General features: G+C 33.5%; 3 protein-coding genes across 11 annotated transcripts; 1 reads left to right on the top strand and 2 right to left on the bottom strand.

Annotated features, from left to right (window-relative positions):
* Positions 1-3,973: 3,973 nt before the first annotated feature.
* On the bottom strand, positions 3,974-5,302 carry LOC102615048 (transcription repressor OFP6). The gene is made up of 2 exons (XM_052443508.1): positions 4,510-5,302; positions 3,974-4,391 (listed from the first exon to the last, which is right to left on the bottom strand). The coding sequence occupies exon 1, from the start codon at positions 5,133-5,135 to the stop codon at positions 4,527-4,529; it is 609 nt and encodes a 202-aa protein (XP_052299468.1). The 5' UTR covers positions 5,136-5,302; the 3' UTR covers positions 3,974-4,391; positions 4,510-4,526.
* Positions 5,303-7,635: 2,333 nt separating this feature from the next.
* LOC102615335 (uncharacterized) lies at positions 7,636-13,344 on the bottom strand. 8 transcript variants are annotated; one of them, XM_025099991.2, is made up of 14 exons: positions 13,139-13,344; positions 12,966-13,049; positions 12,802-12,875; positions 12,631-12,702; positions 12,488-12,516; positions 11,514-11,592; positions 11,116-11,183; positions 10,849-10,908; positions 10,483-10,565; positions 10,024-10,171; positions 9,666-9,716; positions 8,761-8,865; positions 8,199-8,382; positions 7,636-7,783 (listed from the first exon to the last, which is right to left on the bottom strand). In XM_025099991.2, the coding sequence occupies exons 1-13, from the start codon at positions 13,204-13,206 to the stop codon at positions 8,200-8,202; spliced, it is 1,104 nt and encodes a 367-aa protein (XP_024955759.1). In that variant the 5' UTR covers positions 13,207-13,344; the 3' UTR covers positions 7,636-7,783; position 8,199. The 8 variants fall into 8 exon arrangements, with proteins under 8 accessions (XP_024955759.1, XP_024955760.1, XP_006481556.1 ...); XM_025099992.2 differs by having other exon boundaries at positions 7,636-7,776; XM_006481493.4 differs by lacking the exon at positions 7,636-7,783 and having other exon boundaries at positions 8,063-8,382; positions 13,139-13,319.
* A 6,714-nt stretch (positions 13,345-20,058) lies between these two features.
* LOC102616801 (putative HVA22-like protein g) lies at positions 20,059-23,168 on the top strand. 2 transcript variants are annotated; one of them, XM_006481502.4, is made up of 7 exons: positions 20,059-20,370; positions 20,611-20,686; positions 20,821-20,919; positions 21,296-21,352; positions 21,446-21,509; positions 21,605-21,820; positions 22,055-23,168. In XM_006481502.4, exons 2-7 carry the CDS (start codon positions 20,655-20,657, stop codon positions 22,367-22,369), a joined length of 783 nt encoding a protein of 260 aa, XP_006481565.1. In that variant the 5' UTR covers positions 20,059-20,370; positions 20,611-20,654; the 3' UTR covers positions 22,370-23,168. The 2 variants fall into 2 exon arrangements, with proteins under 2 accessions (XP_006481565.1, XP_006481564.1); XM_006481501.4 differs by having other exon boundaries at positions 20,059-20,530.
* Positions 23,169-27,055: the final 3,887 nt, after the last annotated feature.

Here is a 27,055-nt window from a genome sequence, read left to right as displayed (position 1 = left end):
CACTGGGCAACACGTTGCCTCAAGGCCCCCCATGCTTTGGCTGCGGACCCTCACTTCACAGTGTTAAAGTACTTTCAGTTTCGAGTTTTATTTTCAGACCTTTATCATTTGCCTCATCTTTATCAAATAATACCATGTAGTCTTAAAATTGACTGAAGAGAAACTGGAAAGAACAACAAGTCGAGACACATATATCCAATATCTGTGTTCCCACATCGAATTGTTCCATCATTTCTTGTTTCTTGTATCATTGTTTTTCTGCAACAGTACGTTTAATCATTTTGTGCCTTGTAACATGCTTGGCTCTTGCATGCATGGCTTATGGCCCTCAGCACCTTAGTCCTTACATGTATACGTGTTCACTTTGTAACCTTTTTTCATACGCTCTCAGTCTTCTATCTTATATGGGTTGTTACTGGGAATCAACTTTTTGCCCATTATCTGACGGCGAGAGTTATATATATATATATATATATATATTATTACATGAGATTATTGCTTAAATTACAACTCATATTATATGAGATTATAACTGATATTTATAAATTAGACTATTACTGGAACCAACTTACATCAATACTAATGGAGCGCTGCCCATATTTTAACTCTCACAAATATTTGAAGATGTCTACTTCTCACACTTAAGTAAGGGAGAAAACTGCCTTCACTCAAATTTAATTGAAGAAAAAAATACCCTCACAATAGATTTGTGGGGTTCAAACTACTGGCGAGAGTTATATTAAATTTTGGTGATTTGAAACTCTCAATGTTTATATATGAAAATTTTCGGACAGTAAAAGATCATATTTTACTAAAAGATCCATCACTGTATCAGTCGCAAAAGCCAACTTTGGCCATAAATCGTGACTTTATATGTAGTTCTAGTTTATTGGTGCACATATTCTTAACCGATTGTATACTGACGGAGATATTTCTATGTTCCTCATATTTATCAATAACCGGTTGTTTATTATAATCTGTAAATTGATCTTTCACGTTAAAGCTGTTATTGCACCATTAATTTTGTTGGCTGAATCAGATCTTGTACTTTAAAAGTGGAGGGAGGAGGGGAATCTTTCATGACATTTTTTTTTTTCATTTACTTCTATTTTTCTCACTTATCATACTTTCAATTGACTATTTTCCAGCCTATAAAAGCAACGAGATGTCTGATGTCTCCCACTATAAAAAGAAAGGTGTTAATGGATTAGATAAAGATTGCCCTTGTGTCTCTGCTTATTGAGACTTAACATGACATAATTGAAAAGCAATTAAAATTATTTTTATGTCCACAAAAAGTCAAATACAAGAAGCAAGCTAAAGGTACATGGCAAAACCCAATTAGTTCTTAAGGCAGAGTATTTAAGGAGAGTGTGAGCTGGACTGACTTGCAATTTATGTTGCATCGATCTTATATCACAAGTCATAATGAATGAGAGTTAATTTCTGATCGGCTTCTCATTTTCAATGGAAGGCCCCTTGTGTTTTCCACTAGCGAAGCTAACTTGCATGTAGCAAGATTCCCTATCGCCTGGTTTCTGTGTATTTTGATTTGATTTTGACTTAACCCTCCAAAGCAGGTCATATTCATTTTTCTTTTATAATTAATTTATCAGACACACATTTATGAAATAGTTATGGAGAAAGAGAGAGATCGATATAGATTGAAACTGAAATCGAAATCTTACTATATTGGACTGTGTATTGAATGCTTCGCCTCTCTCATCACTCATCACTCACCATCCGTTTCTTCTTCTATTGTTTATATTTAATCTTCATCGAAACAATTTATTTTGCTCTCCTGCAAGAACATGATCTAATTTGGGGACGAGGTCAATTTTTTTTATTAACGTTCGTCAATCCAACATTAAATTCAATCTAATAAATGATAGGAGACGTTCTAAGACTTCGTTACATAACATGTTTGTAAATTAGTTGTAATTAATATTTTATATATATAGATTTTAATATATTAGTAGACAAAAAATATAGTCTTCAATATGTTAATAAATTGAGGATGTCCCCTCTCTCTATGTGTATATATATATATATATTAGTCATTCTCTAGTGCATGTATCCTCATTTTATTTACATGCGGATACACTTTAAAACCGTGGGGTTTAAGAGAGTTAAGTTTTAACTTTCTTAAACCCCGCGATTTTATATTTTATTAAAAAACTAACTCTTTTAAACCGCACGATTTAAAAGTGTGTTCGTATTAAAAAAATTGCGGTCGTCCACACTTGAGAATTATTTGTGTGTATACATACATACATACATACATATATATATATATAATTGAATTCATGACAATTGCCCATTTAAAATTTTGGATATCAAACAATGTATACGAAAGTGTATTACATTACTAAACTATATTTCCCATTCTTCTACTACTAATAACACATATGAATAATCATATATTTCTAAATAAAGATACAAAATTTGTATATCAAATAAATATTACCAATCGATGACTAACAAATCAAATTTATTGACAGAATGATACCCAAAAAAACTCTATATTTTTTGTAATAATCTAAATATTTGTCTGTATGGTATCTAAAACGTCGTGATCTAACGCAAGGGACTTCGATACCTAAACAGTTTTTCCTCCCTACTGAGTACTGATTGTGGTTTCTTAACTATCTTTTGTAAGTTCTCAAGTTTTCTATTAAAAGCCGTAGTGAAACATAGCATTTAACTTGAAATGAATATAACCTCCAATCTGCAAAGAATTAACGAAAAATATTAATGCTTTGGCAACAAAATTTTGATTATTCATATTTTAATATTTGTTTATGTTATTCTTTAATCAAGGATCCTTCCATAACACTTTCCTGCTCCTCATCTTTTCCTCATTCAATCCCTGGAGAAGGAGCTCTTTCTCTCCTTCTCCAGTGGCCTTTCCTTGTCCTTCTTGTTTCTTTGTTGCAGCCTCTTCATCTTTTTGGATTGAGGATGGTAGTTTTGTTCTGGCCTCCTTCACTCTCGGGTGTGAGGATGGAAGATCAGCTTCAATTTTTTTTTCTCCTTTGACCGTGAGGAAGATTGCCGTGTAAGATCAATTTCTACAATAAATTTATTTTGGTATCAGTTGAAAAGTCTAATTATAATGATGGAGATTATATCAAAAGAGGTAGGGAATCCTGACTAGTTTGCGTACTGTGAATGGAAGTTTTTACTTCCTGGGTACGCATATTTTTTCTTATTTTTCAGTGAGATTATATGGGTTAGTCTAATTGATTACTGTTATAGATCTTTAGAATATGTATTGACAATGTACTGCAACTCATTGTACTGTTGATTCTTTATTTAATGAGAAATATATTTTTTTTTTCGAAAAATATATCAACAAAAGGGGAGAATAAAAAGAGGATATATGAAATCCGAATTGTAACTCGTCCTTGGATTCATGTATGCTTTGTCATTTTTGTCAGTTGGATCATGCTATTACCCCTCTGCATATAATATTTTCAATTTAATAAGATTACACACTCATGACTTTTCTTTAAAGGAATGTATTATCTATATATAAAATTAGTTTGATTTAATTCTCAGCCACTTCAGGGTATCCAAAAATAGAAAATAGAAAACGTCAGACTCATGAGAGGGAGACTACGAAATATACATACATGTATATATATAGTAAATAGATTACTTTGGAGTATGGCAAGCAAATTATACCAAGTCAAGAGATCCAAAGAGAGACGCAAATAGAGAAAGGTCAAAGCCCCCCTCATTTGTAAGTTGTGACTTGCAGAAGAGGGCAATGAGTAAACTGGAAACTATCATTACAATGTATCAGTTGCTACAGTCTTGCCTTGGAAAATGCACAATGTCAAAGTGCCCGCAGACGCAGAACTGGTCACTTAATTTCTTTTATTTCCATTTAATTTAATTAATTTCTCACATTAATTAATACGCCATAATAAATAAATAAATTCCAATTAATAATCCCCCAACCGTTTTTAAATTTCAAATCTTCTATTTCCATGGTACGTAGATTATGAGTAATTACAATAATAAATAAATAAATAACAAGGGGGTCCCAAAGCTATACTGTCAAAACAAATCCCAATACCTATCTTTTCCCACCAGCCAAAATTTGTCTTGCAAGTGGAGCTCCCCAAGATTTTGACCAACCCATTACCCATCTTTCCCCATAAAAATTTTACCAAATCGTCGTTAATTAAGAAGAAACTAACAGCAGCTTAATATCCTATGATCTTTTGCAATGACATTTGCACCAAAATCTTTGTACATACATACACTAATATATATATATCATTATACTAAAACAGGAAAAAAAAAAAAAACTAGAGCTAGAGAAATACGTCTGGTAAGTAGAGACGACCCCCGTTTGCGGTGGCAGGGCCTGCATAACAACACTACAAAGATGACAAGATTTTATTTGTCAAGAGATATTCCGATTCGTCATACTACACATGTGTCTAATCATTCATACTAATTAAGCACAAAAAAGAAAGCGCCACGTGCAGTACCGACCAGAACTCACGTGACATTCATCGGCAGTTGAATCCGTAATCGAAATTGGAGGACGAAGCAGAGACAGCTGGTGCTGACTTGCTGACCGAAAAGACACCATTCCAGATCTCAGTAAAAGCCCTAACGATAATCTCATGATGGGACGGTGCGTTGAGTTGCAAGAAACAGTTCAACAGCTCTTTCAGATCATCCTTGGAGTATAGCTCCTTCTCCAATATCATCTGCAGCATCGACTGCCTGAAGTCCAAATACGGGTCATCGGAGTCTTTCTCCACCGCCACGCTCTCCCCCCCGACCCGACCGAACCCTCGAACGGGTCGTGTCTCCTCGACTACCGTCGTGTCCCAGCTGTAATGATGATGAGCGACGCCGACGTGATCGTCCGTGTTGGGAGAGAATGTGGTGGCGCTGTCGTAATTATAATATTCGCGTGAGCTTGAAGATGAGTTGTAAACGCTACTAGTGCTATGAGGGTGAGGGTGTTGCTGGTAAATTTGCTTCTTGGGTTTTGGTCGTGGGTGGAAGAGGAATGAGAGCTTTGGTCTCCTGCAGCTGCTGCTGCAACCTAAGCTCACAGCAACTGTGTTGACGATTAGCTTCTTCCTTGTTCTTGTTGTTGATGCCATTGTCAATACTGAAAGAGAGAGAGAGAGAGAGTTTAAGAGAGGCTGCTAAGTGCTAAGGCTATTTTGCGTATTTGACTGACGGGAACGAATGGGAAAAGAAAGAGTCTCTATAAATTCTGCATGTGAGCTGAGAGCGTCCCTAATGGACGAATTATATATATGACTAGTCTACGATTTTTTTTATTATGACAATTCGATCTCAGCCGCGCATTTTCTTCTGATTCTCTTTGATCACTCCCTCATGACTGAATGAGTATAGCATTTGGATCCCTAAACATTCACAATTTTTCTAAAAAAAGTACACAGTTAGTCCATTTGAACCAAACAAGTCATAACCTTTATGTTTGACATTATTATTCGTTGGTTCATTCGCCAGCCAAACAACCCTGCATCGCTTTATACATGTTCATGATAAGTGCTGAAGTCACATCAAGACCCACATCAAAAACCTAGGAAATGATGTATTTTAACTGCACCTCAAAGATGAGGTTAAGCTTCTCATTTCTTCTTGCTTTTAAAATTTTCTGAACGTAATCTTGGGGAGTGAGATGAATGTCATTCCCTATCTTTAATTAACATATCATATTCTAGTGATGTGTTATATTATAAACTCTTTACTCTTACATTGTGTAGGTGAAGATTCACAAGAGAAATTTAGATATTTAGATTTAGGGACCTATATGATAAATAAAATTATTGTACTTTTATTTGCAAATTTGAAAAGAATGAGGGATCCACTTGTCATTTATCCCTTAGGTGATTCCTAAATTGGGATGGCAATCGGGAGGAGAGGGGAGGGGACCAATCTCCCCGTATTCATCTCTGATATTTTGCGTATGTCCCCGTCCCCTCCTCGTCCCCATCAGAATTACTTGAGAGAATATTTATCCCCTCCTCGAATAATAATAGGGGATCCCTAGGGGTTCCCGATCTCCGAATAACTAATACATTTTTTGTTTTTGATTTTGAGTTAATCATATTAAAATAAAAAAATTCAAATAAAAGTAAAGTTTGAAATATATCTTACATTAATATCCATTACAAAAGTCACATACATTAAATTAGTAAGTAACGCGGCATATAAGGGATACAAACTTCTTTTACAAATTATCGTGAATAAATTAATAGTCCAATACAAAATTGTTACAAATAAAATAGAAATTTAGATTCAAAATTAACTTTTTCAATGGTGGTGTGGACTATTCCATTTACAACACAATAGTTAAGTCGGAGCAAATCAAGAGCAAATATTAGATTAGATATTAAAATTGTGATTCGTTATGGGCAATTATAACATCTAAAAATAAACAAAAAATAGATTTAAGTTTAAAACATTTAATGAATATTAAAATTAAAACAAATTTTTTGGGCTGATAGAATTTACCCGGTTTTTTTAATGTCCTAAATAAAAATTTAGGACTTTAATTAGTTAATTAGGCCTAAAAGTTTAATAATATAAATATTTTGATATTTGTTATTTTTACCAATATTTATAATTTTATAATTCAAATTTTATTATTTATTTACTAGTAATTTTAAAAAATAAAAATAAAATTAAAAATTAAAATGGGAAAATGGGTAGGGGATTCCACCTCATCCCCATCCCCTCCCCGAATAAAAAATTGAGTAAAAAAATTTCTCCGTCCCTTCCCGAATAAGAAATTAGATATGAAATTATCCTCATACTCTCCCCGAATGGAGAAAATCCCTGAAGGTACCTGTCCCCGTAGAAATTTTTACCATCCCTAATTACGAATGTATGATCCATGGGACACACAATAATGTTTCCCACGTTGAACAAATTAAGATAAAGTATTTACTGAAGAATTAAAAATAAAAAAACGTAAGGTCTGATGGGGGGTTACTTGAAAATTACACATTTACACTGGCATTGATGACAGCAAGAATGATTATGGATTTGCCCGTATAATAAGAATTATTATTTACGACCTATTGGATTTTCCTCCAACGGTTCAGATCTTACAAAATGGATCCCATGCCATTAACCGTACGCGGGTATCCACAACGTGCAGGAATAACGAGTATCAAAATTTGGATGGATCTTCTTCTAATTTTTCTCTTTTTTTTTCCCCCTCCTTCGAATCATTTAACTACTTAAGAAGAAAGCCGTTCTTAGTAAAAAAGGGACTCTGAATTAATCACCCCCGCACATGTTACGTTTGAAGGCACACAAATTTGGGTCCCGTAAAAGTTATCGTGTAAATTTGCTCAAAAAGACTCGCTGGCGAATTAACCAACGAATCCCCCAAGTTCAAGAATTATTCTATTAGTTACAAATCTTTGTTACAATAATCTTGCGGTCATCCTGCACTCTGGAATTTTGGATTATGTTAGCTGATGAAATGATAATTGATTTAGCAATTATTTCTGTCCATTTAATATTGTACCAAGAATATGAAAGATGTTTAAAAATGATATCATCGCCCCACGCTGGCACGCCGTTTTGTCCTCAATGTTGATAATTTTAGCAAGATTAGTGTTAAAGTAATCGATTCGGGATTTTATTAACAAACTATTTAGGTCCAAAAAACCAAGAGTCACGGGACACTAACTACAAAGCTAACATGACCAAGTCTCCTGCCAGAAAAGCTTGTGATACTGCTGGCATTCTTTGTTGTTTCTGCTTCCTAATAATTAAAAATTATTAGAGGATAATTCTATTACAAGCACAAACATCATCATCATTGATCTCAATCTCATCCTGTAGAGCAACTATAATCTTATGATATAGAGATCAAGCTCAAGTAATTATAACTTTGGGTTTGCCTCTAACATCAAATTGGCAACTGTACCACAGGGTACGAATACCATAGTAACAATTCACACTCATTAATATTTTATGTATAAACGTTCATGTTTGTCTGTTACCATGGTATCGATAGTAATGTATGATTATAGAGATGATATGGCATGGCGAAGGTCTATAGATTTTATGAAAATTGAATCTTACTGTGAAGGAAATTGAAACTCACTAGCAAAGTGAATACAATTTGAGAAATGTAACCACGGAAAACAAAATACGCAGCAAATAAACGGTCTGACCTTACTTGCTTGGACTTGGAATTTTATTCTTTATCAAGCCAGCTACATGAGAAGCAACCCATGCTGAACCAGCCTCAGAGCAAGAAAAATTATGAGTGTGGCCATGCCTTTCAATTGCTAGAGGAACATCAGGGACTTGCTTAGAGATCTGTGAGCACCAAGTGAGGCTTGAAAACGAGAGAGCCTAGACAATCAACGGGAGAATGCTAGAAGAAAGAACAATATGTCATGCTCATCAAGCAAAATATGAGGTTAACTAGAATGCCCTTCTTGATGAAGAAGTGCCTTGAGTACTAACCAAACTATAGGTTATTCAAGACTTCAAGTCACTTATGAACTGCTAAAGGTTGAGGGTGGGAGGGAAGACGTGAGGAGGTACCATTGCAAGGCCATAGTCAAACATATAAGCTACTATTCAATCTAATCTGCATACATATGACTTCCTCCTACTTGTATATTCCAATGAAGGTGCTAAATACATGAAAAGCATATGAAGCTTTTCACATAATAAAATGATCTTTGAAAAAGGAAAAGAAAAAAAAATTGATGAATTCATCCTTACCTCTTCATACAGCTCTTGTGGACCCCAGTGATCATCAACACCAAACAAAAATGCAATTTTACTCTGATTTTCTCTCATAAATGCCCAATCTGGAGTTTTTGTTAGCTAACAAACAATGAACAATAGTCAGCGCAACATTATTATCTAAATTGTATACTCATAAGTTGATAAACAGTCATATTGCAGATATAAAGTAAATTGCATGACAGGAAAACACCCATGGCAAAAGTAACTCAAAACTAAGCACAAAAGGAGGAGAATTTTAATCTTTTTACCAGTTTAAATGAATGTATGCTTCGATTAATGAAATCCTATTAGATAATGTCACTCTAAAAGAATAACATTTATGCAAAGAGTAACATTATCACTAGCTATGAGTTCAATATTTCTTCCTCACTGATTCATTGAGTTGAAAAAAATGTCATATAAGCATTCAAATGTAACACTTTGACTGAACTGGGTTACATTTAGAATGAGATGTACATGGGCAATTAACTATAAGTATTATACATGATGAAAGCCAAGTCGGAAGAGGACATTGAACCCATATGTGCATTGCAGACTTCATCGAAGCCTATATACTGGTTTTACTAGTACCAACTTCAATTTCTGAATTCAAACTATGTAGGGATTTTGACATATTTTACCATGCCATATACAAGTAAGCAGAAGAATTGAACTTGAGATACTTTTGGATAAAACTTGGCAAATTCGTAAAACATCTGTGGTGCAACAATGGAAAATTTGTAAAACGTCATTGGAGAAAGATGGTGTTGTTTATACAATGGTCTACATAGAAGAACACAGCCATAAAACTGGAGGATGAAAATAAATATTGTTGAATAGTAAGAAAATACCGCATCATTACCTCCTACAATTAATATATCCGTAAATCAAGATTTTACCTGTTTAAACTCTGTCATTGTCATAAAGAGCACATTCCTCATAACATGATACTGAAAAGAAATGAAATTTGAAACAAGTTATTTTGAATTCAAAAAGTAGAATACATTTACGATCAAATACCTAAAGTTTAATCTTCTGCACAAATATCTATTATTTTACTATAACTAAGAAGGAATCACATTTCTATTAGATGATAATTAGAAGGTCCTCGGAGACAGACAAGTAGCTATTAGGCATATAAAGATTTAATAATGCAGTAAGAGAAATGAGAAAAAAATAGCATTTAAATTCTCTTGAGCAGTGTTTTTGCAAGATAAAAAGCCAACTCTTTAATCTTTTGAAAAAGGTTAACCTCACCTGTGATAAGTGAGTGCAAGCAGCCTCTACTGCAGTAGCTGACCATGACCTTCCCAAAGAGTTAGATACAAGAAATCTTAATGCTTTACTAGGTAATATTCCCAAAGATGCTATAATGTAACTAAGAGCAGTTGATGCAATGTTAGACCTGCAACTCACAAATTTTGTTTTATCACAGATTAGTGTCAGGTCAACAACTCAGAAGAATAAGGACCATTAAGTTTTCATAGAGAATGTCAAATAAAAACTCATTCATAAAGGCAGCAATCCAATCACTTGTACCAGCCCAAAGTTCCAATAAGTGAACCCAAAGTGAGAGGTGGAAAATGGACACACACTAGGAACACATGTGCATTAACAAATACTCTTAGTGCTGATAAAACACAAAGGAAGCCTCCACACAACTACAGCATGTAAATAGGGGGAAGTAATGTTACTCATAATGATGAAGAACATTACGCTGCAACTTTCCCAATAATCGATTGTGTTACTGATGGCCGGATTAGCGCCAAAAATGGATACAGTCCAATGTAATATATCACCTATTGCAGCAAGATTAAGTAGTCACGAAAAGGTTTTAAAAGTTAGAAACATGTGAGACAAGGATAAATCGGAAACTAGAATTGGGGTTAGAAGGTGTAAAAGGCAACAAAATAAGGTAGCCAAAGTACCAAAATACAATTTTAGGGCCAAAATTGTATATGAATAACAATATATTTAAAAATCATTCATTGTGCAGTTCCCCTCCCCCTCCCATGCCCCCATGATGTGCGAAGCAGGATGATGTGTATTGAAACATCAAATTTTATTGAATATGATCATCACCTTTTCTGAAGACCTCTTTAGCATTTCAAGAGCTACATATGCACCGATAGAATGCCCAACCTTCAGAGACAGAAATGTAAGTCAGCTACCAACTATTAAAAAACCAAACCAAACTAGACTACAAAAAACTCTTTTATATAGTTAGCAGTTTAGCTGAAAGACTATTAACATGATCCTACAATAGCATTGACCTTTTACAGTCATCTTTTATAGATGACAAGGTAGATTAAAAAAATCAGCATTGTATAGAACTATAAAATGAATTACAGTATAAATAGTCACACCAGTACTATAGGAACTTCTGTATTCTGTAATTCCTGTCTGATGAAGTCCATCTGCAAAAAGTATAAGATCAAATGGAGCTCATAATATAGCATAATGAAGAGTTACACCGAACAACTCAAAAGTACTAAGAAAGCGAGAAATGGAAAAGCACCTAGAGGTAATAAGATAGATGAACATGATCTAATCAAATTTTTAGGGAACTATTTAGCTAGAGACATGGAACAAAAAGTACCTCAATCCTTGCTATCAGCGAGTAACTTGTTCTAACTCATGCAAACCAATTAACAAAGTCTAAATTTAATTTTGTACCACCACAGAACATTATTTTTAGCAAACAAATGATAAATTTGCAACTGTAATGAACTAGTTGTCACTATTACCAGGCTGGTATGGCAAGCAGAAGGCTACCTTATGCTCTACTTGTTCGTCAAGAGAAAACAGCCTTCCATGATCATAGTTCTGACAAGAAGGTGAAAGAAAAGGATATAAGATCAAGTTCTAGAAGGGTAGCTGCATTACCAATCAAACAAGCAAAGTAACAAAAACAAGTTGAATTGCATATAATTCCTTTGCAACTGCCTATTAATGCTTCTTTTGATGAAGTGGCTCACTGTTCTTAAATTTATGAAGCTTTCTCTATTTCTTTCCATTGAGAAAATAAACTAGTAAAAGAAGAGAAATTTCATCTCCAGAAGGTTGCAGCCTACACTATTATGATCACAAAGAAAACATTCAAGTGGTTTTGGTAACCTCTCTACCAAATTTATCGCCAATACCAACTCTTGATTGACAGAGTTTCTGAGTTTGTTTTGCAACTAAAACAGATAGTACTCGTATACTATAGGTGATCTCCACTACTTATTTAGATTACTTAGAAACCCCAGAGCAAAATGTAGACAAATTATCAAATATGCCATATTACCAATTTTGTTTTTAAGAGAGATTCAAAAAAGATACTTTCATAAAAAAGTATTTACGTTGGTACTCTAGCTTCCAAGCAGTCATTAAATGAAGAGATTAGTTCATAGCCCATAGAGAAACATATTGTCTTCGGTTAATTTTGTCACTAAATTATGGAAATAAATCTGAAATAATACTCCTAACACAACACAATCACTAGTAAGACAAGGCATAATCGAGGAACCAAATATAGAACTTTCACCGAAATCTCAAAAACATTTTTGTTATCAAAATTCCAGCTCCATTTATGTTTCTCAACATATCAGCATAACTGGCAGCAGCTTAGACGCATGAATAAAAAATGCAGAGATTTCATGTTAACTAATATCAAGTACTACTTCTTCCATTTTACATTATCAAGAATTCTTAAGTTAAGATTATAAGAATTATGTACCTTTTTCGTTTGAGCTGCACTGCCAATAGCTGTACTAAATGCATCACAAATTAGCATAAAAATCATATCCCAAAAGTTGAAGAATACTTTTGTTAAAGAAAGAAAGACTATATCATGACAAAGAAACACTTATTAAGTCTTGCCTGAAATTGATGCATTTCCTCCAAGATGCTCATATAATGATTGCACAAAATCCTTATAAAATGTAATAACACCTGTGAAACACCCACCAACCTAAGTCCTACATTCTAATGAATTAATTAATTATGACAACTGAATCAACAGCAGCAGCAACAACAACAACAAAAACAAACCTGGGTTTCCGGGAACAAATAAAACATGCAATTTGGGATCATCAGCTTCAATCTCTAGTACTTCAGCTGTGTAACTGGCCAGGAAACAAAAATCAAAATGCAGTTATCAACACAAATTCTTTTCTTTGGGGGGAGTGGGTATTGATGTATGATGAAATTCATACATGGACACATTGGAAAGCCGCAAATTGACAGATTTGTTAGATTGAGAGAGCAGATTTTCAGAACCCATATCACTACTACTCGCCCTGAAACAGAGTAAGAAAATCACAGAGAAAATCAAATGGGTCCTCTCACTCAGCTTAACCTGTTAGTGAGCCATCTAATTTATTAGTACCTGTAATTATGGGAGATTTTTGAGCGACTGAGTAGTCGGGGTGTTGAAAAAACAAGGCTACGTAGCATTTTAAATCTACCAGCATTATTTAATTATTATCTATGCAACTGAAATTCCTTTTATATCTTTTGGACTTTGTCTCAGTCCTTGCGAAATATCCAGTGATTCAGTCCACTTGTCACACAACTCACAGGAACATATATTATCGAAAGTCATTTTTGTCATCAATTTTAAAATTAATGCGTGCAAATTTGGTCTTTATTATATAGATAGCATTTATCGTTCTTTCAACGACTTCTGAAAATTGGTCTCCTCTCTTTAGAGCTCTCTCCTCTCGTCGGGTTAAAAATACAGAAACGAAGAAAAAGGAGTAATACTATATGAACACAAAATTTGATAAAAATAAATAAGGTAATTCAATTTGAGAAGAAAATTAATTAATGCACGTGATATTATCTTGTAGTGTATAAAAAAATTGTCTTTACTTTTTAGTGATTTTGTTGAAATTTGTGCGTCCAAAAGAAAGTATTTCAACATTTTCCAAAGAGAATAGAAGGATGTAACTTACAACGACCGAAGTGTATAATCATTCTCAACTCCGAGCCAGTTACTACGATATAGTACAATGTCATAAATAAAGGTTAAAAGGTTTATTAATTGGAATGTCAATCTTGATCAAAATTCAATTATTCAATTTGATTCGACATAAATTGAATGGATTTGAATTTGAAAACAGTGATTCGTTTAATAAATTAATAAATTAAATTCAATTCGCTAAACAAATGAATCGAATCTAAATTTAAAGTCACTGGTTCCTTTATTCATTTAAAATTCATTTAATAAATGAGTGAATTCAATTTGAATTTGAATTATTTGTATTCTTAAAGATTTGTAATTTGTTGTTTGGATGACTACATGTTTTAAACTTATTAGAATTTGATTTTGATTATTTATAATTTGTAGGATGTTGAATTTGTAGTTTTTTTTAAATTTTTTTATAAATTAATATTTTTATAAAAGAATTGTAAACGAATCCATATTCAATTCGATTAGTTTATTATAGGATAAATGAATTAGATGGATTGAAAAGGAATCTAGATGTGTTTCGACTCGTTCATTAATTATACTAAATGAATTAAACGAATCAAATTAAAAATTCATTTAGTAAGCAAATTGAATTCAAGCCAGCAAAATTTTGACCTATTTCGTTTTAAGATTCGAGTCGAATTTGATTTGTTTATTTGTTTTACTGTCTCTTCACTTATTTAAGCAATTCTTAAACTTATGATTTGCTGCATGTTATATGTACATGACCAAGACAAGCACAACTCTTTAGTATTTGAAGATCTTTAAATGGAGAACCCCAAACCCACAATACATTTTTGTAAGTATCACCCTGAGGCATAATTTTGAGTAATGATATTCGATCCAGTCAATTTATCTCATAAACCTGCATTTCTCAAACCAATCCTCTTTATAAGGAACCAATACAAGAGCCGAAGTGCTCAACGCTGATGAAGGCCAAGAGCTCGAAATCAGGACAAATGTTCAAAGAAGACTTGTCATGAACAAACTTGACACATAGTGTCAGGTGTCTTTATGCACGAGTTTTGCATACACTTGTCACTAAGACAATGCCACGTGTCATGATGGCACCTCCACCTCACGGATCAAATTGCATATATAAAGACTAAGACTCCCCATTTGAAGGTAAGAGAAAAAGGGGTAAGGAAATGTTGTCATTCTCTCTCTAAATTCTCTCTCTACAATCAAATTTAAAAGGTTGGCTTGAGCGTCAGAGGATTATTGCCGGCAACCCCGACATCCTTTGATAATTGTTTCTTTTTGCAGAATAATTAACGACAAGAAGACACGTAATTAACGACAAAAAGAGACATATGTTCAATTACTTAGAATTAATTTTCTAAGGAAAACGCCTACGAGCAGATTATGGTAAAAGTGACCTAGGTTCAATTACTTAGAATTAATTTTCTAAGCGCTTACGGGTAAATTATTGTAAAAGAGACCTAGGTCAAAATACTTAGAATTAATTTTCTAAGGAAAACGCCTATGGACAGATTATGATAAAAGAGACATAGGTTCAATTACTTATAATTAATTTTCTAAGGAAAACGCCTATGTGCGGATTATCGTAAAAGAGACATAGGTTCAATTACTTAGAATTAATTTTTTAAAGAAAATGCCTACGGGCGGATTATCGTAAAAGAGACCTAGGTTCAATTACTTAAAATTAATTTTCTAAGGAAAACACATACGGACAGATTATGATAAAAAGACCTGGGTCATTTCTTTTAAAGAATGATCTAGGTAGAAAGTGTCCACATGTGAATTTTAATAAAAAGACCTAAGTTTATTCTTGTGCAAAATGACCTAGGTCCAATTCTTAGAAAAATCATTCTAACGAGAGCGCCTACGGGCGAAGTTCTACTAAACTGCCCACGGGGTGAATTATGATAAAAGGACCTAAGTCATTTCTTTTAAAAAACGACATATGTCTAATCACTTAAAATTAGTTTTCAAAGGAAACTGTCCACGGGCAAATTATGATAAAATGACCTAGGTCCTTTCTTTCAAAGAATGACCTAGGTCTAATCACTTAAAATTAGTTTTCAAAGGAGATTGCCCACAACCGAATTACGATAAAAGACCTGAGGGTATTTCGTGCTTGGAAAATACTCTAAGTAAAACATTAAAAGACAAATAATTGTCTGGAATACCTAAAGACATGTTCTAAATAAAAACGTTCCAAAGTTAATGTTGACGAGAAGAGCCTTAAGGTCAATGTCAAAAAGCTTGAAGGCAACTATTGACTAAATCTCCCAAGAGCGGATGTTGACTAAAACATCTAAGGATGAGTGTTTAAAGCTTTGGTTGATCTCGACCAAAATGCCTAAGGGCAAGTATCTATGAGAATTGATTAGGGTCATTATCTACAAAATTATTTACCATTGGAGCAATTCAGTTTCAAATGATGACCTTTCTCGAAAAGATTTGATATTGCTTCTTAGATCGATGAGCACTCGAAGAGCTTCAGCAGTAGCTCGCCAAATAACTGTAAGAAAATTCTCACATACCATTTAGAAAGTCAAGTATCTCTTTTAAAAAGATACTTTTACTAACTCCTTATTTTTATGATTTTCAATAATTGTTAAATTAAGATAGATTGTAGAGAGCTACAAAACATTAAATGAAGTATGTGAGGTTGGTTATAGACCAATTTTACTAAGCTAAGTGCTTTAGAGAAATTTTAAACCTTGAAATTTAATTCGTAATAAGAAAACCCCAAAAAAAGTCGAATAAAAAGTACAAAAAAATGTCTCACTTCTCAAAATTGAAAAGTAAGACTTGAGGAGCCTCTGTTAGACCAAATTATGAAAGGCCTAAAACCCACGAAAAATATAGGAGCAATAAAAAGCAACCAAGGCTCATTCTTTATAAAGAATAAATTGACCTAGGTCCATTATAAGTAAATGCCCAAGGGGTGGTTCTCTAACAAAACGTAAATGAGTGTTTCTACGAAGAAAGACCTAGGTCCATTCTTTATGAAGAATGACCTAGATCCATTTTCTATAAAAAGGACCTAGATCCATTCTAAGTAAATGCACAAAGGGCGATTTTTTGGGAAAACGTAAATGAGTGTTTCTACAAAGAGAGACCTAAGTCCACTATTTATAAAGAATGACATAGGTCTATTATAGGTAAAACACCCAAATGGTGAGTTGTCAACAAAGCGCCAAAGACATTTTTCTACAGAGAGTGACTTAGGTCCACTCTTTATAAATAATAACTTATGTTTATTCTAAGTAAAACGCCCAAAGGGCGAGTTTTCGACAAAGCGTCAAAAACATGTTTCTACAAAGAGCGATCTATGTCAATTCTTTGTAAGGAATGACCTAGGTCTATTTTTTTATACAAATAATGGCCTAGATATTCAACCACTGCTTGAAAGTAATATTCTACAAAAGTTGCATACATGTGAAATACCACAAAACCAATCCTCTTTATAGGGAACCAACACAAGAGCCGAAGTGCTCAACGCTGATGAAGGCCAAGAGCTCGAAATTAGGACAAATGTTCAAAGAAGACTTGTCATGAATAAGCTTGACATATAGTGTCAGGTGTCTTTATGCATGAGTTTTGCAGACACTTGTCACTAAGACAATGTCATGTGTCATGATGGCACCTCCACCTCACGGATCAAATTGCCTATATAAAGACTAAGACTCTCCATTTGAAGGTAAGAGAAAAAAAGGTAAGGAAATGTTGTCATTCTCTCTTTAAATTCTCTCTCTACAATCAAATTTAAAAGGCTGACTTGAGCATCGGAGGGTTATTGCTGGCAACCCCGGCACCCTTTGATAATTGTTTCCTTTTGCAGAACAATTAACAATAAGGAGACATGTAATTTGAGACACTCGCCTCAAGGAAAAAAAAAAAGCCACAGAACTTGATTTAGAAGAAAGTCTGAAACACAAATCAATCGTTGTACATTGAGCAAAAAATTGCATCAACAATTATTATTATTATTATTTCCCCCTAGAATGAGGGTATTTGTATGTCTTCAGTGTTGCAAGAGTTAATGGTTGTTTTCAGTTCATATAATAAGGATAGAGAAGGGGATTCCAGATTTGTTATCGCAATTATAATTTATAAATTTGAAAATTACAAACATATTCATCAGTTTTCTTTTTTTTTCTTTAATATTATTTTTTACAAACTTTCTTTTAGATGGGTATTTATTGATTGTGATGAATGAAGATAATTTTTAAAATAAATAAAATTTACTAAAAAATAGAATTGACAAGATAAAATAAGTAAGTCAAATATTACCATTTTATAATTTAATAAGTAAGTCTAGTACTTATGAACCTGTAGATGTTGTTGGCTAGGCCCAGCACAAGAAGGCTCAACTCAATGACCTAAAGTCCTCTACACATGAAGTATATCATTCTCTGATTCATGTGGGGTTGGATAAAAACCAAAAAGACATGTATGATTTATGATAAAAGAGTATTTAAGTGGAGAAATGGGATAAACTAGAAACTGCACATGGTCTCCTGCTATATTTGTTCAAGGAAGCATGTTTAGATCAAGGTAATAAATGTAACATTTTTGTTAAAAAAAAAAGAGTAATTTAATTGACTTCTTCAAATAAAATGAGCATAAGCTTAATTACATACCGAGACGCAAGCAGTGATCGCAAATGCTTTGAAATTTACTGCGAAATTTCATTCTATTTACGTGATGTTGAAAACTCTTCAATAAAATGATCTCATGATATTAGAAATTTTAATCACTCTTCCAGAACTCATACGATGCTTTTTTTATTTTTTATTTTTCCTCCTTTAAGACCACCGAGATTAGTTGACTAATCTTTTGTTGTCCAATTCATCGTCAAAGTTTTGTGGTTATTCTGTCAATCAAATTATAATTTTCTTTTAAACTAACCCCAACTAAAGATTATTTTAATTTTCTTGATAAAATAACTCCAACTAGAAGATTATTTTAACCCACTCATCAAATCATCCAATTAAAAAGCTAGTTTTTTTATAATAAAAAAAATCATAGTATGACCAATTATATGTTGACTGAATTTATATGGATTCAGAACATCAAAGCATGCATATATATATATATATATATATATATATATATATATATATATATAGAATGAATGGTGACAATTATTTTTGGTTAATAGGTTGACCTAACATAACGACCCCAAGTGTTTGATATTATCACTGTTAACATCATTGATTACAACATCTCCTTTTATATAAATTTCAAATGGGAAATGAATAGGAAACTGTTGTATTTAAAAAAAGAAAAAAGAAAATTAACCGAAGACATTATAATAATTTTTTTTGAGAAGTAATATTTTATTTTGGTTTTAGATTTATAACAAAATAAAAGAGGTGGAAAATCTTCCACTCATATGAGAGAAATAAAAGAAAGAGAGCAAAATTTAGCTAATGCATTCTTTACCTTATTACAATTCATTGAAATATGAGCAAAATCTGATTTTATTACAATTAATTGAGATAAGAACAACCTAAAAATCTTACTTCAGCACAAATCATCATTGAATGTGAGAGACGTGGAATCTGGACTAAAAGTGAGGTTTCTAGGAACATTCAATTATGTTTCTAAACATTAATTCAATAAGCAACTATTATGTACTTTTTCCATTGGAAGACTCTGAAGCAACAGGTTTTTGCTTGGGTCCCAGACTAAAGCAAAAAGAACAAAAGTTAACAAATTATTGCCCTTTCTTGCGGCTAAACTTCTTTAATTTAACCATCATCGTCCTAATCATTGATGCCCTCGCACTGATTTCTTTTTCAACAAAAGGGTTCTTCGTAAGACCATGAATAAGCAATACAATATTTTAAATTATTTTGAGCGTATTATTACCTCATACGTCATTCGCTTGGTTAGTTTTAAAATAAATAATATATTATCGATGTCATAAAATTAAATTTGAATCTAACCAATGTAGCGTATTACTCTTACTCTTATTCAAAATCTTTAAAAAAAAAAGATATGAACGAGTTGAAAAACCAAAGTAGTATTCCACGTTCCCATGTAAAAATAGATTAAGGACACCACTTTAAGAAAAGCTAAAAATAAAAATAGATATATATTATTAAACAAAATGAATTTTAAAACTTATTAAAAACCAAAACAAGATAAATTTTCTAAAAGCGAGAAGATAGAGAAGAAAGCCAAGCGTCAAAGGCAGGAGTCGGGTATAAATAGTTAGTTCCAACTTTTACTTCTTCAACCTCCACAAACTATTATTTTTACCGCTAGATTGGTTACGAAATTACATAAATACCCTTATAAGGCCCTTTTAACTGCCAAACCGGTAAACCCGTTTGAAGAATCCCAAGAAATCCCCTCCTCGCTGATTTGCGTGTAAAAATAAAATAAAATAAACAACAAAGAAGCGTCTGGTGCAAGAGAAAGAAGATCCCCCCCTTCTCTTTCATTTTTTTTTAATTTCTCTTTAATGCAGTCGCTTCTTTGTTTGTGCCTGATTCAGTTCTTCATTTTTATTAATTAAATAAATAGCATTTTGATAATAACTTGCAGTCGCCTATTATATTTATATATAAGTACCCACATTCCCTATAAACTTTTTTAACTTTTATGTCAAGTTTCTGGACTCTCTGTTCTGTTTTGAAGAATCGGGGATCCTTCTCTTAAAGGTTGAACAACGCTTCTTCTAAAGAATTTTCCAATCTCTTTCACAACATTTTTGTTTCTCGAATTTGACTGTTATTACTTTTTCTTCATTCGGACGCGGCGTTTGAACTCGTCAAATGTCCATTTGTTCAAGATTTTGATCGTTCCTGCCGTAGATCACAGGTTTCTTGTTTTTGTCTCTAGTTTAATTTGAAAAAGTGCATTGAATATAAAAAAAGACGATTTTGTGTTGTTTGTTTCAGGAATTTTTTGGCGGGTATTAAATCGTTAACACAAAGAATCAAAGATGTTGGGAGATTTCATCACTAGATGCCTTATGTAATATATGAACTTTCATTGAAGTTTTTTTCTTTATCATGTTTTATTTATTTATTTTTGTTTCTCCATATACTTTTATTTTTGGGATTCATTTCTTGGAACTTCATTTTTTAACTATCATTTTTGGATGCCAGATTGGTTTTTGGTTACGCATATCCAGCGTTTGAATGCTATAAAATTGTGGAGAAGAACAGGGTTGAGATAGACCAACTCAGGTTCTGGTGCAAATATTGGTAAGATTAATCTTTGGTATTTGGTTTGTTTTTTTTTTTTCTTCTTCTTAATCTGTTAGAAATAGTCAATAATTAATTCTATGAAAAGAAGTTGAGACCATCAATGCCTGAATGCCTTGAATGGTATGGGAGTTAGGTTCCGCAATTATTTTTCGACCGGAAACTTTGATTGGTAATTTCAGATTGTATTTATTTTTTTTGATCATCTTCTTACATGTCGGGTTAACGAATTCAAAAGAAGAATTTATTACTATATTCTGAATTTATGATGTAGCTGGAAGTAGAGATGAATTGATTAGACACCATCCAATCGAGTAACTTGCCCAGATCACCTTTCAGGCTTCGGCAAATGACTTATTTCTCTACAATTTTGCAGGATCCTTGTGGCAATGTTGACAGTTCTTGAGAGGTTTCTTGATGCAATTGCTTCATGGTATGCACACTCGATACTCCTCTGCAAATCTTGCACTTTTTTTTTTGCAATAGAAAATTACATTTACAACTTTGTGCTTGTTTCACGTGAAAGGTTTCCGATGTATGGCGAGCTGAAACTGGCATTTTTCATCTACTTGTGGTCTCCAAAGACACAGGTTATTAGAAAACAACAAACTCTATCTGGTAAATACAAGAAACAGAAGCAAAGCGATCATATCTGTAACTGGCAACTTTGGTTTTGATGATGCAGGGAACTGGGTTTGTTTATCAAAGTGTGTTGAGGCCTTACGTGTCGAAGCACGAAACAGACATTGATAGAAGGATTCTGGAATTGAGAGCAAGACTGTGGGATCTGGCTATTTACTATTGGCAAAATTGCGCAGAACTGAGTCAAGAGAAATTCTTTGACATAATCAAGTTCTTGGCTGGCCAATCTGCTAGGTTCTCTAACGCCCCTGCCCATGAGGTAAAATTTTCACAATTATGGAAATGATCACTAACTCGAAGCCAAGTTCATGCTTCCAAGTGAAAGCAACCCAAAACGAAGCAAACAATTTTATCGTCAGTTCTCTCATACGCAATACCAGAATTACACTCTTCAATAATAAATACTAGTGTTGATAGTTAGTTAAGTTCACAAGTTGCGTGTTCAATTTAACTTGTAACCAAAGCTACCACACAAACTTAAAATAATTTGCAGAATCAGAAACACAACGGTGAGAAGCAGCATGCACCGAGCGCGCCGCCGCCACCGGAAAACGGGTTTAACTCACCCAGAACGCCAAAACCGGGCAAGTCCAAATTCGGATTCGCATCCCCGCGGTCCAGCACAATCAACCGGGCCGTGTCGGAGCCGACGAAATCCAATCTCGCGCAAGTCAACATGCGGGTCACATCGGAACCCGGTTCCCCCGAAGACGGTTACATCCCAGACTCGCCCACCACGCCAGGCACGCCCAACGAAAGTCTACTCCAAGCTCGCCAAAGGCTCCGGCGTCAGAAACCACAGCACTAGAATTGGCGCCAAAAAGATTGCACGTCAATTGCTCTGCTTGATCAATTGTACAGATGAAAAAAGAAGGAAAAAAAAATACCCACAATTCTTTGTTTAATGATAAAAAATTAGTTAATTTTTTTATTTAGTCAAAATTCTGTTTCTTTTACACGGAATACACTGAGCATGCGACTGATTAATTGAAAACACGCGGAGGAGATTTTGATCCAGATACGGCATAGGAAGTGGGAGCCGGTGGAGGAGTCCGGGGAGGCGGACATGGGCTGGAGGTAAGCCCAGGCGGCTTGTTTAACTAGACGGTTGCGGATGGAGATTTCGTAGGCGGAGTTGGCAGCAGAACCTGTGGCGGTGGGCGAGTTGAAGCCGGACGAAGGGAGAAGGTCCTTGAGGGAAGTGTAGGACGAGGAGGGTGATTTTAAGGATATGAGCTCGAATGATGATGCGGAAACGTCGTCGTAAGAGTAATTTGATGACTTGGCCGGGAGACTCAGTTTTGTGGGGAGTGGTACGGTGGTTGATATGGAGTTTCTGCGACCGAGTGACGGTGGCGGTGACGGCGGTGAGGCCATGGTTTTTGGTGAGTGGCGAAGTGAGACAAGAGCAAATCTGTGTGTCTGGGGTTGCAATTATTATACGCTGACGTTGTCACTGTGTTTTGTTCACGCGGGTTTTTTTGGTCCATTTGTTCGCATTGTCTTTGTTTTGTTTTCTTATTTATTTCGTCTTCTTTCTTTATCACCGAATTGATGTACTTTACTCTCTGCTTGCTGCCCCAACCGGAACGTGATTTTACTCCTTATTTACCGTCCCAGATCGAGTTATTGCTCGACATTTCTCACGTATAAATCAATAAGTTAAAGGTAACGAGTTGTAATAGTTACTTAGTTAACTTTTCGACTAAGAGTGGGTGACAAGATGACAGTGAATATGAATATGATACTTTTTTATTTATATTTATAATAATTTGGAATATGACGCCGTCGTGGTAAAACAATATCAAAACCGGAAAGAGATTAAATAAACTTTATAAATTAACACATGAAGAACGCGGAAATCTGATGTTCTTGAAAGTTCGTCGTTTTCTGGCAGCCACATCTTCACCCACTGGCCACTTGCAGAGGGAAATGCTAATGGATTTGGACTCCCTTCCATCCTTTTTTTTTTTTAAAAAAAAAAAATTGCTTTATTCTATAATAATTGTTAAAAAAAACTACAATCTAATAGTTTACATAATGTATTAACGGTGATTTGATGATGTACAAGTAGATGACTAACGACCAACTGAGATAACCCATTAGAGATATCATACAAGCATTAAAGACCTTAAGCGCTTGAGCTATATTTTATTGCGGGTAATTTTTAAAAACCTCTCCTGAGGTTTGGGTTTGTTACAAATAGATGACGAGAATTGATTTATTTATAAAAAATCCCCTACCGTCAGTTAATTTTAACATTGACCGTTAGTTGACTGTGCAAAGACAATATTACCTTTAACAATAGTTTGTAGACAGAAATAACTAAAAAAAAAATTAAAATTATTAGCTATTTTATCCTCTTTAAATTATTGATATTTTCTTAAAATTCCTACAAAAAAGATAAAATTAAAAACTTGAAAAATCCTCTTTAAATTATTGATTTTTCCTTAAAGTTCCTAAAAGAAAGATAAAATTAAAAACTTGAAAATGAAATAGTCATAATCTTTACCTATAATATTGTAAATATTTGGAATTGACAAGGATAAAATTGTCAAAAAATAGGGTTTGTGCTTTTCGTGCCAACAATTTTAGTTTTTTTTTAGTTATGTCAGTCTACAAACTATTGTTAAGGGCAATATTGTCTTTGCACAGTCAACTAACGGTCAATGTTAAAATTAACTGACGGTAGAGAGTTTTTTACAAATAAATAGATTTTCGTCATCTACTTGCAACATGCCCAAACCTCAGGGGAGGTTTTTAAAAATTACCCATTTTATGCCATATTCTGAGAGCAAATTCCTTTTTCTTTTTATTTTTAATGTATTGTTCAGTGCTGATATCAGAAAACCCAGTGATATGCAGCCACGTGCAGAGAGGAGAGAGGTGGTAGCCCACTCCTGCTCCTTTCGATCGAGGTATTTTCAAACTCCAAAGAAATGATTTATACAAAACAATAACTTTTAAAAAAAAAAACTAATTAAGCATCAGTTGGTTACTGTATTACACAGAGATATATACAATTGTTATGACAGCAGGTCATTACACTAATATTTACAAGATATATATAACTGCTATGATAGCAGGTCATTACACTGATATTTACAATCAGATATATACAACTGCTATGACAGCATGTCATTACACTGATATTTACAATTAGATATATATACATGGGACTTATATTATTACATTTTTATTCTATGAAGTACATGTCCATCCAAATACCCCTCACAGAGGAGGGATGTCTCTACTCTTTTATTCTATGAAGTATATGTCCATCTAAATACCCCTCACAGAGGAGTGATGTCTCTACTCCCCTCGCATTTCGCAAGGGAAAAAGACGTTATAAGAAGTCTCCACACAATTATATTTAATTGAGGGATGTTGAGTCCGTGGGGACTCGAACCATTGTCCTTATAGTAATGTTTAACTTTGAGGGCAATGGTTCACCACTAGACTACAATCTCAAGTGGCTACAAAACAATAACTTAAAAAATAAACGAAGAAAGGATTTGACAAAACAAATCACGCAATTGATGGCCAATTATTCCAAGCTTGTGAACAAATACCATCAGATGATTTGGTCAATCTTGAGGGGCTCATAGACTTGTCCTTTCTCTTTCAATGTTTTTCGCATATTGTTGATTTATTCAACTCATTGAGCCTCCTAAGTGTTGTAATTGTTCTACATAGAATTGGTACACCAACGAATATTTTTTAAAAATTATTTTCGGCATTATTATTTTTATTATGTGTTTCTTGCTTGATTCTTGCATCATTATCATAAAGATGTCTCAAGCAAGGCAATGAAAAGGAAAGGTTCGCGTATCCGAATAAAAGAATCATAATATGATAATTTATAAAAATATAACTTTGTGTGTAAATTATATATGATATATATAAAAAAGCAAAAACATAATAAATAAAAGATTGTGGCTAACTTATATTATTTGTAATTTACGTTCAGTCCAAGAGTTGTACTCAATAACTCAATAAATGTATCCAATCAAATAACACTTGAATTATTTGATACAATTTTTAGATTGATATAATTAGAGATGGCAAAAATCCCTACGGGGACGGGTATTCTCGGGGATTTTCCCTATTCGATGAAGATATAGGGATAATTTCATACCAATTTCTTATTCGGGGAAGGGACGAGAAATTTTTTTTACCCAATTTCTTATTCAGGGAGGGGACAGGGATGAGGTGGAATCCCCATCCCCTACCCATTTTGCCATTTTAATTTTAATTTTAATTTTTTAAAATTACTAGTAAATAAAAAATAAAATTTGAATTATAAAATTATAAAAATTGGTAAAAATAACAAATATCAAAATATTTATATTATTAAACTTTTAGGCCTAATTAACTAATTAAAGTCCTAAATTTTTATTTAGGACATTAAAAAATCGGATAAATTCTATTAGCCCAAAAATTTTATTTTAATTTTAATATTCATTAAATATTTTAAACTTAAATATATTTTTTATTTATTTTTAGATGTTATAATTACCCACAGCGAATCACAATTTTAATATCTAATCTAATTTAATCTAATATTTGCTCTTGATTTGCTCCAACTTAACTATTGTGCTGTAAAGGGAATAGTTCACATTTATAAAGTACCCACACCACCATTGAAAAAGTTAATTTTGAATCTAAATTTGATTTTATTTGTAACAATTTTGTATTAGACTATTAATTTGTTCATGATAATTTGTAAAAGAAGTTTGTATCCCTTGCATGCTGCGTTATTTACTAATTTAACGTATGTGACTTTTGTAATGGATATTAATGTAAGATATTTTTCGAACTTTACTTTTATTTGAATTTTTTATTTTAATATGATTAACTCAAATCGAAAACAAAAAAATGTATTAATTATTTGGGGATCGGAGATCATCGGGGATTCCCTATTATTATTCGGGGAATGGATGAAAATTCTCTTAAGTAATTCTGATAGGGACGAAGAGGAGACATGAACATACACAAAATATCAAGGATAAATACAGAGAGATCGATCCCCTCTCCTCCCCTTACCATTGTCATCCCTGGATATAATTTACATATAATGTAACTCAGCATTATCTTAAATGGCGACGGTGCTAAAAAGTGATGTGATGTGTGTACAACATAGGACCATATTTGGGAATCCAACGTCGAGAAAGATAAGCTTTCACGGTACTAAGCTGTACACCAAATGGCAACTTCCAAAATGCCCTTCAATTCCTTAAGCAACAGTATGTAACGGGCCGTCCAAAATTCCGATCTAAGCGCCTAAGATTCTAGGCCTACGAGCCCAAATTTAAGTTAAGGTGTGCTAGTTTGATCCAATTTTTAAGATTTTACAATGCACTCGTAACATATCATATCTAGAACCTTCCACACTTATGTATACTTAGAAATATCTAAATTTTTGTAACAAGTTGCTCAAGTTGCATGAAGTTCTCTTTAATGGACAAGCCCCCCCTATAAATAGAAGAACTTA

The sequence above is a fragment of the Citrus sinensis genome, chromosome 6, assembly GCF_022201045.2.
Source record: "Citrus sinensis cultivar Valencia sweet orange chromosome 6, DVS_A1.0, whole genome shotgun sequence".
NCBI lineage: Eukaryota > Viridiplantae > Streptophyta > Magnoliopsida > Sapindales > Rutaceae > Citrus > Citrus sinensis.
This window is presented reverse-complemented; position numbering and strand designations above follow the sequence as displayed.

Excerpts from the sequence above, each read along its gene's own strand:
- LOC102615048 (XM_052443508.1), bottom strand. The coding sequence starts at position 5,135 with ATGGCATCAACAACAAGAACAAGGAAGAAGCTAATCGTCAACACAGTT.
- LOC102615335 (XM_025099991.2), bottom strand. The coding sequence starts at position 13,206 with ATGCTACGTAGCCTTGTTTTTTCAACACCCCGACTACTCAGTCGCTCA. Across the intron at positions 10,566-10,848 it reads TAAAGAGGTCTTCAGAAAAG|GTGATATATTACATTGGACT; the intron begins GTGATGATCATA and ends TTGCTGCAATAG. Across the intron at positions 10,172-10,482 it reads ATTATTGGGAAAGTTGCAGC|GTCTAACATTGCATCAACTG; the intron begins GTAATGTTCTTC and ends TGTGAGTTGCAG.
- LOC102616801 (XM_006481502.4), top strand. The coding sequence starts at position 20,655 with ATGTTGGGAGATTTCATCACTAGATGCCTTAT. Across the intron at positions 20,920-21,295 it reads AGGTTCTGGTGCAAATATTG|GATCCTTGTGGCAATGTTGA; the intron begins GTAAGATTAATC and ends ACAATTTTGCAG. Across the intron at positions 21,353-21,445 it reads CTTGATGCAATTGCTTCATG|GTTTCCGATGTATGGCGAGC; the intron begins GTATGCACACTC and ends TTCACGTGAAAG.